Below are 12,190 nucleotides of genomic sequence, written 5' to 3'. Positions count from 1 at the left end.
AATTTATAGACACAATTTATAGTTCTGCGAACATTCTTTGTGTTCGTCCCAAAAACCGACAGGCTGTGGTTCCTGATGAGCAACGAACGAACAGCTCGCAAGCGGTTCGTCCCATCGTACAAATTAACGAATATAGCGTTCACAAACGGTTCGCGAACAGTTCTGCTCGCATATGTGTACCCGCCTTAATACACCTTAACGGTTTTTAGCTGTACTGCATTGCATCATTTTGTTAAATACATTTCTGCAAGATCGGCTATGTGCTCTTAACTGATTTTTGTAGTAGCTTTTGCATTCTATATCGCTATTATTTTACAATTGAAACCATTTAAATAAACATAAAGGACTTTTGTAGAAGAAATTTGTTTTTGTGTATAAAAAATAATAAAAGTTAGATCTGTTTAAAGCAACTGAAACTATTTTGCTTGTATAAGATTGTGTTAAAGGGAGTTAGTATATTTTGGTCACATTTAGTATTAACGTTTAGATAAGTGCTTTCACTCAACCGGTTTTACCAATCGATAATTTCTCTCTTTCTAATACCTTCTATGAACATACCCAAATAATGACCAAACATGGACTTAACGCAGTTTTGCAGTAAGCCCACGATATATAACCGAAAATACTTACTTGTTTTAGAGGAAGATAGTAATTATTTTGTTCTTGTAGGGTATTTGCCAAGTTCACCAATGTCCATCCCAAGCTCGAGTGAGAAATGAGGAGATTGAATGGTAATTGGACGGATCTTGGTAACAGGAGCAATGTCAAGTAGCTGCTGTAATCGAAGGCCAAGAAATGCCATAGTCAATATATATTTATGACTATAACTCCAACTGTGATAGCTAATATGAGTAAGGACATGTGGCCAGTGCCTTAAATCTGGACTAACCCCATTGGTTAAACTTCTTTTTATGGTCTTCATTCAAAGGGTTGCCATCTTAGTAAGGTCCGTCTTTTCAAATCATTATGACTATCTGTATTCTGTTTACTGCTGATCTAAAAATCTGATTAGAGAAGCAATTGAGATTACGCAGCCATGACCAAGATACATGAATGAAGGTAAAGAAAATTTAAAGGTTTAAAGGAATTACAAATACGAACACAAATGCATTTAAAACCGATTTTAACACCACTACATACAATATTTCAAGATAATGATATTCAAGTAATGTCAATGGCAAGACCGAAATATCTTTTATTTTCTTTGGAAGTATTGGTACGCTACTGTCTTTCTAAAACAAAAATAACAAGATAGCGCTTATCGTTTTTTTGTGGTAATTAACACTTATAAATAATATTCAATTCTTAGTAATTAAAATGGCGCTAATTTTATTATTCCTCGTGCTATTTGTTCACATTTCATCTGAAAATTTAGTTGATATTACATTTAGAAATGTCACATTTAATGGATATTTCGTGTTTACCCCCAGATTCAAACCTACCATCTTACTTGGAAATAACTTGAAGGATTTTATACCGAATATCAATTTTGATAATATAGAATTTATTGATCAGAAGATACCAATTTTTTACAAAGATGCTATTGCTGATATAGATAGACTAACGGAGCTGAACGTAGTAAATTGTGCAGTGGAAGAAATCAGGCCAGGAACTTTCAGAAATGTATCGAACTTAAGCAAGTTATCTTTTAAATGTAAGTTACAATAAAATGCTTCCCAAATCGTTTGTATCTACTTCATATCAGTTTATGCATTACCTTGTCTTATTTTCAATATACTTATGCCTTTGTTCTCTATGTCATTACAACCATGCTTTTCTTCTGTATATGTTTAATTTCATCTCATTAATAATTTGTTCCCGTTTAGGCTTCTTATATATGTTTTACACTTTTCGAGTGAAAGTTTCTTCCACTTTATCAGTGGTTTATTTTTTTAATTAATAATTAAATAATTTTTAATTTTAATTGCTAGTTTTTTGGACTTGTTTTTATTATTAATTACTATTTAAATGGGAATAAGCCACAATTAAAGGTTAAAATACGTTTATTGACGTTTCAATTTCCACTTCGGAAATCGTTCTCAAAATACAAACATTAGTAAATTAAACAAATTTTGTTTTTTGTTACTTAGTAAAAAATTCTTCTAATAATTTAATTTTATCTGAGTCATCTATATTGACAATTCAGACATACCTTATACATTTTAAAGTAGACGACTTTAAAATGATGTTGCCAATATTGTTGATTTGCGTTCCTGGGACGTCTTTACTTATAAGATAGTTCATTCGATTACATGAAATCAACTTTAACTTGAGAATATCCGTCAGAAAAGATCATAACATGTAATTCGTCCTTAAAAAGACAAATACATGTCACGATGACAGTAAAATTCTCCTGTTAGTGATTCCATAGTAAATTATAAGGGAAAAACCAGGAAAAAAACCTCATAATACTATCCCGACATGGTAAGTATTTGATCGTGCATTTAGTTTACCTTCAATAAACACCAAATTCCGATTTTATATGTTTGTTATTTAAAAAAACATAAATGATGTATTCTCTATATGTTACTGACTTACCAATACTGGTATTTTCCTTTTAATAACTTCCTCTTTCAATATGGGTAACCAGATCCTACTACATTCTGCCGAGGAATTCGCGACACAATTGGTCTCATTTAGCATAATTAGAGCTGCTTCTTTGATTTTTCTCTTTTTACCATCCGTTTCTTTTAGGACTATATTTGAATCATTCCATTGAACCCTATGTTTATTATCCCATGCGTGTTTACAGATTTGAGATCTATCAAATTCTCTATTTTTAATATAGGATTGATGTTCACTTATTCTAACATTTAATCATCTTGATGTTTCACCTAAATAAAACTAATCGCATTCACAAGGTATTTTATAAATGCAATTCTTTGTCCTTTCTTGTTCATTGTTAGGTTTGGTTTTGGACAAAATAGATCTCAACGTGTTTGTTGTTTTGAATGTTGTTGAAATGTTGAATTTATTTCCTATCCTTTTAAGCTTTTCCGATAATCCTTTTATGTATGGTATTGTTATTTTCCTCGTATTATTCCTTGCATATGCTGTAGGGTTTGAACAAAAAAAACATATGAACCCTATGTTCATATATATGAACATAGGGTTCAACGGAATAATTCAAATATAGTCCTAAAAGAAACGGATGGTAAAAAGAGAAAAATCAAAGAAGCGGCTCTAATTATGCTAAATGAGACCAATTGTGTCGCGAATTCCTCGGCAGAATGTAGTAGGATCTGGTTACCCATATTGAAAGAGGAAGTTATTAAAAGGAAAATACCAGTATTGGTAAGTCAGTAACATATAGAGAATACATCATTTATGTTTTTTAAATAACAAATATATAAAATCGGAATTTGGTGTTTATTGAAGGTAAACTAAATGCACGATCAAATACTTACCATGTCGGGAGAGTATTATGAGGTTTTTTTCCTGGTTTTTCCCTCATAATTTACTATGGAATTACTAACAGGAGAATTTTACTGTCATCATGACATGTATTTGTCTTTTTAAGAACGAATTACATGTTATGATCTTTTCTGACGGATATTCTCAAGTTAAAGTTGATTTCATGTAATCGAATGAACTATCTTATAAGTAAAGTCGTCCTAGGAACGCAACTCAACAATATTGGCAATATCATTATAAAGTCGTCTACTTTAAAATGTATAAGGTATGTCTGAATTGTCAATATAGATGAGTCAGATAAAATTAAATTATTACAAGAATTTTTCGCTAAGTAACAAAAAACAACATTTGTTTAATTTACTAATGTTTGTATTTTGAGAACGATTTAGGAAGTGGAAATTGAAACGTCAATAAACGTATTTTAACCTTTAATTGTGGCTTATTCCCATTTAAATAGTAATTAATTTAAAATGCCACAAGAAAATAGCTTCAGAACAATATTGTTTTTATTATTTAACAAAATTTAACACTTATCTTTTAGATAACAAGATTCGCCTAATAGAAAATGGAGTATTTAATCATCTTAATTTAACCACGTTGGATTTAAGCTCAAACGAAATAAGTGTTATATATTCCGAAGCATTCAATCACATGCATGAATTGTTTCACATCAACCTTGCCTACAACTTGATACCTACGTGGAATACCAAATGGTTTAAAGATACACCAAATTTATACATGCTATATTTCAAAGACAATCTTATAGAGGAATTACCCGCTTACAGTTTTAAAAATTTAAAGCGAAGTAAATTGGCGGTTCTTGAGCTGATTTTCTCAAATAATAAAATATCCAGAATAGATCCTGAAGCTTTTTCAGAAGTACGTCAAATAAACTTGCTTTCTTTAAGTAACAATCAATTAGAATCTTTTGATAAAAATTTACTTAAAAACGTTGTAGTTTGGGATTTAAGACTTAACAATAATAGCATCAGTTGTTTTGATGGAGATCTAGATGAGGTATTTAAAGCGCCTTACAACTATATAGAGTATAACCCTTTCACATGTCGTTGTCTACATCGTCTAAAGCATTGGTCTAATAAAAGAGGCAAAGAGCTGGGTATTGCTGATTCAAAGTGTGCTAATGGTGAGGATAAAGACGATCATGTTATCGAAATGGAAGAAGTGTTTGAGGTAGGTAAAGATGTCTATGCCATCCAAAAAATTACTTTGGTATTGCCAAAGAACTCCAAAATAAAAAACTAAAATTAAAAGAAACAGTAGTTGGAAATAATTTGTAGCTTTAGTAAAAAATAACTTTTATTTAAATTTATAGTATTGTTATAAATGGTTGTTGCTATTTTTATTTATATTAATATAATTATGTAATATTGAGCTTATACGTAATAATAAATAATTTTTTTTCAAGTCATACTTACTTTTTTTTATTGATAACTACTTATTTATTTATTTTATTTCCAATTTGTTCTTAAGTAAGTGGCCTTACAACTTAATGAATGAATACGAAGTTGAGGTCATAAATTAATGGGTAGCTAGTTAAAATATTATCTAACTTCTTACGGAAGGGACAATGGAAACACTGGGCTATTATATGATTTCATAATATCCTCCTGAGACTTGAACTGATCTTTTTTGTTTTCATTTTTGATTAAATAATAAAATTCATATGATTTTTAGTATAAAAACAAATGTAAATTTCTCTAAACTTTTATTGGTTTACTAAATGCAAGAAACATGTCCATTCAAAAGGACAACAGGATCGCATCAATACAAAATTATTGTAAATGAAATTGTTTAAAGCAATTGTAGTTTCTTGTTAAACATAAAAATATGTCACATGATTCACAATAAACTTTTGTTTTATCATTACAACTAAAAGCTTACATCTAACAGAATTTTGTAACTCGGATGCTATTGCAGGAATGTGTTGTATCTTTCTCTTAGTAGACGTTGGAAGTGATGTTCTAGGGTTGTAACTGTTTGAAGTTACCAGTGAAATGTTTCCAAAATCAAAATTTTCAGAAATGTTATCTTTAAGGAGCAACTCACAAATAGCTATTTTAAACTCCAGGAACTTCATAACGGTTTTATTAGCATCCATAAGTTGCTTATGATCATCTCTATATAGAATCCAAGAATCGGCAATCGCAAGGTCAAATAAGTGAAAAATGGTTTTAACTATCCATTTCTTACTTCTAGCTCCCATTCGATAATAACGGATTATCCTGTCAATTAAATCTATTCCACCTATGGATTCGTTGTACTTTTTAACAATGTTTGGTCTAGGTACCTCAACATATGGGGAGTCCTTTTTTGACCATCGCTTAAATTCGTCTGAAGGTTCTATTTGCAACGCAGTTGATGCTAGCATAACTGATTTCATATCATACCGTTGGACTATGTCAATTTTTCTATCAGATCATACATCTTGCTCTAAAGAACCACGACCTAATCGACTCATTACCTTATCCGATGTTACATGAACTTCTTTGGGTATTCTGGATCTCATTATTGTACCAGTTAAACAAAAGATTTTGTTAAACATGTACTCGAGTAAAGGTAAGGTGGTGAAATATCTATTAATGAATACATATGTGTTCCTTCTAATGATGTTGTGGATAACTGCGGATGGACCAACACCTAACTTCTTAACATCATCATCATTCTGCAGAAATGTATTTTTCGCTTGATAAGTATCTTCTTCTTTTTCTTCGGCTTTTCCCATTATGAGTTCGCCGTTTTCGTCCTCCACAGCACTCTATTCTCCCAGTCACCTTCTCTCAGGTCTCTATCTATTATAGCATTTCCGACGTATGTTTTCCATCTTGTAGCAGGTCTTCCTCTCCGTCTTCTTCCCGCGTCTTCTTCTTCCTAGTTTAATATTCTTTTCGGCCACCTATGCTCTGGCATTCTTTGTAAATGCCCGTACCACTGCAGGGCTCTGTTTTCCAACTTTTTTGTAATTGAGCATTTTACTTCCATTCTGTTCCATATTTTCTCCGTTCTTATTCTATCCGCTCTTGTCATTTGTAGACATCTTCTCATAAGGTTCAGTTCAACTGTTCTTATTTTATTTCGTATTGTTGTTGTCATTGGCCATACTTCCGCTCCATATAAAGTAATATTCATCACTATGCTTTGAAATATCCTCTTTTTGTTTTCTTTGGTTAGAGTATTGTTCCATATCACTCCATGAAGTGCTCTTGTGGCTTGTTTTCCCCGTGCTATTTTCATTTCTATATCTTTGATATAAGTACCATCTTGGCTAATCATTGACCCTAAATACTTAAAAGCCTTACAACTCTTAATAGTCACTTCTTCTAAACTTAAGTTTAAATCTTCAACCTCGGATCCAATACATAAGTATTCGGTCTTGCACATATTTATCTTGAGTCCCCAAAGTTCATATTCTTCCTTTAATTTCCTTATCATATATTCCATATCCTCCCTGTTTTGTGCAAAAATGACTTGATCATTTGCGAAAAGTAGTGAATGTAATATATTCTCTTGTACTGGTATGCCCATTGTTCGGCATTTTCTATACCATCTTTTCAAAGCCTTTGTGTTATATTCACCCATTTCTCTTTAACGCGCATTCTTCTCATTGCTTCCCATAATTGCTTCCTGGGTACGCTATCGTATACTTTCTCTAAGTCGATAAAGGTCATATGTGTTTCAATGTTTTTTTCTTTGTTCTTTTCAATCACCTTTCTCATAATGAATATATTATCTAAACATGATCTGACTTTTCGGAACCCGGCTTGTTCTTCGCTATAATGGTCCATGTGTTGTTCTAGTTTTTCTTTTATCGAATAATATCGAAGTCTAATAATAATCCTTTGTGAGTGGCGCAGACAAAATGTTTTAATCCCTCTGGATTAGGTTTTCTTCTTCTTGATGTGCCTATCCGTTACGAATGTTGGCGATCATCATGGCAATCTTTATCTTATCTACAGCAGCGCAGAAAAGCTGCACAGATGTTGTATTAAACCAGATTTTCAGGTTCTTTCACCAAGATGTTCTTCTTCTTTCTGGTCCTTGTTTTCCAAATATTTTTCCTTGCAGAATGGCTTAAAGGAGAGCATATCTGGATTCATTTCGCATAATATGTCCGAAAAATTATAACTTTCGAGATTTGATAGTGGTCAGTACCTCTTAGTTCTTATTCATTCTTCTGAGGACCTCCTCAGTTGTGACTCGGTTAGTCCACGGGATCTTAAGTATTCTCCGATATAGACACATCTCAAATACTTCCAGTTTTCTGCACATATCTTCGTTATAAGTCCACAATTCAACACCTTAAAAAAGGACAGAGAAGACGTAGCATCGCAGCATTCTTACTTTTGTATCAAGAGAGAGGTTGTGACTCTTGAAGAAGGCCCTCATCCGATTGAAGGTGAATCTAGCTTTTCCGATGTGTGCCCTAATCTCCTGGTTGTTGGTCCATTCTTCATTTATTATGGTGCCGAGGTAGTTGTGGTGCGTCACTCATGCGGATTAGGTTTCTTTCTTTATGTGCCGTTTTCTACCGAAGGTTGGCGACCATCAAACGATAGGTTTCTCTGTTTTGTGCCGCATGTATTATGTTCGCATCTTCTGTTATTTGAAACCATTCTCTCAAGTTTCTCAGCCAGGATTTCTTCTTTCTGCCCAAACATCTTCTACCTTTAATCTTGCCTTCCACGATAAGCTGTAGCACACTGTACTTATCATTACGGAACACATGACCCAGGTATGACGCTTTCCTCCTTTTAACAGTTGTTAACAATTCCACCTCTTTACCCATTCGTCTTAATACCTCTGTGTTGGTCACTCTGTCTGTCCAAGGTATTCTCAGTATGCGTCGATACAGCCACATTTCTAGAGCCGCTAACTTCTTTATAGTTGCTGCTGCTGTTAACGTCCACCCTTCAACTCCGTAAACTAGCGTAGAGTGTACGTAGCATTTTGTGGCGCGCCATCGGAGGTTAACGCTTAGGTGGCGGTTGCTTAAGAGCTTTCTCATTTTGATGAATTTGGATCTTGCTATTTCAATTCTCTTGGCGCCCAAGAGAAGACAAACGCAGCAGAGGACGACCACCAACACGCTGGATGGACAACATTGAACGAATATCCAAGAAATGGCAACAAGAAGCACAGAACCGTGAAGAGTGCCGAAAAATGGGAGATACCTAAGTCCAGCAGTGGACAGAAGAGGTTGCATGATCATGATGATTTCAATTCGGATCTTAATCTCTACATCTGGGTCCCACTTATCATTTACTGTATATCCCAGATGTTTAAATCGGTGTACTCTTTCAATACGTTCGGCTTCAATATTCAGGTCGATATGTTGAATGTTCTTTTTACTGATCACCATAAATTTAGTTTTTTTTTTTATTGATCTTCAATCCAAATTGGTTGCCAGTTGTATTTACTCTATTAAGCATCATCTATAAATCTTCGATGTTATCGGCCAGTATAACAGTATCATCTGCATATCGAAAATTACTTATTGGTACGTCATTAATCTTGATGCCCTCGTTGTACTCTTCCAGTGCCTCTAGAAATATTTGTTCGGTATACAGGTTGAAAAGCAGTGGCGAAAGAATACAGCCCTGTCTAACCCCTCTCGAAATGGTTACGTTTTCACTCACCATATGTCCATTCTTCATGTGGGCTGCTTGATTCCAATATAGATTTTTTATAATCTGGATGTCCTTAGTGTCAAGTCCTGTAAGATGAAATAGTTCTATGAGTTTGTCATGTTTGATAGTATTGAATGCTTTCTCATAGTCGATAAAACAGGCGTAAACATCTTTCTGTTGATCCAGACATTTTTGAATCAAGACTTGTATTGCAAAGAGCGGCTCTTGAGTTCCAAAACCGCATCTAAAACCGAACTGTGTTTTACTTATGCTGTGTTCTAATTTTGCTCGTATTCTGAAATGGATAATACGCAAGAATACTTTAAGGGTGTGACTCATTAAACTTATAAGGCGATATTCACTACACGTCTTAGAATTCGATTTCTTGGGAAGGGGAACAAATGTAGATTTCAACCAGTCCGATGGAATTTGACCAGTATCGTATATCTTATTAAACAGTTCTAATACTACATTCAGGTTGTTCTCGTTAAAAACTTTTAAAAATTCGACTAGTATTTCATCGCATCCTGTTGCTTTCCCATCTTTCGTTTAATCTATAGCTTTTATCACCTCACTTTTCAATATTTTTTGTCCATTCAGATCAAGAGTGTTCGTAGAAATATGACGATAATCCGTAAACAAATCTTTTATGTAATTTGCTTAAGTCTGTAACTGTTCTTCTTTATCTACAATAAGCTTGTTGTTCTCGTCTATTAACCTACCAAACTGTTTTTTCTTGTAAGTATAAGTAAACTCCTTGATTTTATTATGCATATTAAAACTATAGTGTGTTCGTTCTAGCTCTTCTATCTCTTGACATTTTTCTTGTAACCATTTCTCTTTGGATTCTTTTATATTTCTGCTGACAGTTCTATCCAGTTCTTCATATTGTTCGGGATTATTCTTATTTTCCCTCCTTCTGTCCATAAGGTCTTATATTTCATCTGTCATCCATCATCCATTGCGGATTAGGTTTACCTCGAGCAAATTGTTCTATGTTACACATGCCCGTAAAAGGTATCATCAGCCTCACTGTATCTTGAAAGTGTCAAGAAACATCTTCGTATTCTTTTAACTAAAGGCCGGATCTTAAATAATTTGTCAACGTGTCTTTGATCTTGAAGCACATCAGCGTCAATAACTACTTTTAAATTGCTTCTGATTTGAAAATATCTATCACGTGTCATGGCTTGTGCAATACTGTCGACTTTTATTGTCTTAGCCCACAGCATTCTAATTTGTGGATACTTTAGACAGGACATTAGAATAGACATTCCAAAAAAATTTCACCTCAGTTAGACTAACGTTCAAAGGTTTTCCTTTTACAAATATTCTCAAAATCTGAATCATCAAAATACATACCGACGTAGTTGTTAACTTTCCAATTCTGTCTCTCGTGGACTGTATCGACAATTACAATAAAGACTACAGGCTTAGAGACAAAAAAATCCATTTAGACACCTAAAACAAAAGAGTCTAATATAATATTTTATATAATTTACTGTTTTATTTGAGAATTAAAGCTACAATTGTAGCTTTCAATTTTTATATTGACGTTTCATGCATAATAATACATAATATTTTATGTATGTAACTCAAAATGGTTTGCTAAGAAAACTACATCACATAAATATATTTATAATATCGTATGTTATTAAACTAAGCAAGATTTAGATTAATAATCTAATAAAATTAATTCAATTGTTTTTCTACATTTGCCCGCCATGTTTGTTACTTGCGATTTACAGGTTAACTAGTTAAAATGTGCTCTCAACAATACAGCGCTGTTGTAGGTTCACTAGCATGTACATTAGGATGAACCATAGGACTTCTTCTTCTGGTTCCTATCCGTTTCGGATGTTGGAAATCATATTGGCAATCATGACCTTGCTCGCTGCTGCTCGAAACAGCTCCGTTGAGGTTTTCTTAAACCATGTTCTTAAATTCCGCAGCCATGATATTCTCCTTTTACCGGGTCCTCGCTTACCTTTGACTTTACTTTGCAATATAGACTGCAGCAGGGAGTAACGGTGCTGATTTCTCATAACGTTCTACTTTAGTAAATATAATGTATGACAATATTTGAGAGAAAGGCACATTTACATTTCTGGTACTGCTAGAGTTAATGGTTCCAGAAGCCACCAGTTTTGTCAGATGAAGAGGAAAGGTAGAGGATCATACCAGGAATTCATAACTGGTGATGGAGAGGTCATTATGACAATAAACTTGTTACAATGGCATCCAACTATATGAGCATTAGCAAAAAAGATGAATGCACACGGTGGGACAATATTCACAAAGAATATGCTCAAGTACATACATTGATACCAGAGGTTATCAAAAGCTAAAATACACACATGAGAGGCGTATACCTTATAATGCTGTACAGAATTTCTATTATAACAAAGGAACTGGAAGCTAAAAATATTTGTCCATGCAATTAATTTACCATGTGCCAACGATTGGCTAGAGTATGAAAAAAGGATGCTGTTTTAGGGGTTTGGAAAAAAAAAGAATTCTAGATTTTTTAGATTTTAGAGCATATGTTTCAGAAGTTCTGTTAAAAAGCATAAAAACGCCTACAAGAAAAACAGGCTGTCTGCCTCTGTGTGCTGTCGTTAAAAGTCAACCTGCCCTGTCAAGGAAGTACGACTAAACCCTATTCATTTTACAAATTCCCAATTGTCAATAGAAGCACGTGAAAGCCAAACAGGGTCGTACTGATGTGTATCATATGATTTTTTAAAATATTTACTTTTGAAACTCTTAGTGTAAGAATTTCTTGAAATTTAATCATTATATCACAATTAAACTAAACTCTAAAAAATAACACGACCAGTAAATAACTTAACAATAACTAATAACATAAATATAACACAATATATTAACTTAAAAATCAACACGATACAATTTGAATTTAAATTGCTGGCAAGTTTGGATCTGTAACATGAGAATATGTCTGGCTTAAGGTAATAAATTATATTTAATAGCCTCTTGACGAATGAGACGGCGAATATCAACACGTGCTCATATTTACTGATGGGAATTTTTTAAATGAATGTACTTTAGATGGATGTTATCATAGATCAGTACAAGATGATGAACCTAATGCATCCAGATGTAAAATGCCT

At 33.3% G+C, this 12,190-nt stretch overlaps 1 protein-coding gene across 1 annotated transcript; it reads left to right on the top strand.

The window, feature by feature from the left end:
- The first annotated feature begins 1,293 nt into the window (after positions 1 to 1,293).
- On the top strand, positions 1,294 to 4,845 carry LOC140438499 (uncharacterized). Its single transcript, XM_072528158.1, has 2 exons — positions 1,294 to 1,654; positions 3,956 to 4,845. The coding sequence occupies exons 1-2, from the start codon at positions 1,318 to 1,320 to the stop codon at positions 4,675 to 4,677; spliced, it is 1,059 nt and encodes a 352-aa protein (XP_072384259.1). The 5' UTR covers positions 1,294 to 1,317; the 3' UTR covers positions 4,678 to 4,845.
- The last annotated feature ends 7,345 nt before the right edge of the window (positions 4,846 to 12,190 follow it).

The sequence above is a fragment of the Diabrotica undecimpunctata genome, chromosome 4, assembly GCF_040954645.1.
Source record: "Diabrotica undecimpunctata isolate CICGRU chromosome 4, icDiaUnde3, whole genome shotgun sequence".
Classification (NCBI taxonomy): domain Eukaryota; kingdom Metazoa; phylum Arthropoda; class Insecta; order Coleoptera; family Chrysomelidae; genus Diabrotica; species Diabrotica undecimpunctata.
This window is presented reverse-complemented; position numbering and strand designations above follow the sequence as displayed.

Coding starts and splice junctions, on each gene's coding strand:
- LOC140438499 (XM_072528158.1), top strand. CDS start 1,318: ATGGCGCTAATTTTATTATTCCTCGTGCTATTTGTTCACATTTCATCT. Junction 1,655..3,955: donor AAGCAAGTTATCTTTTAAAT/GTAAGTTACAAT, acceptor CTTATCTTTTAG/ATAACAAGATTCGCCTAATA.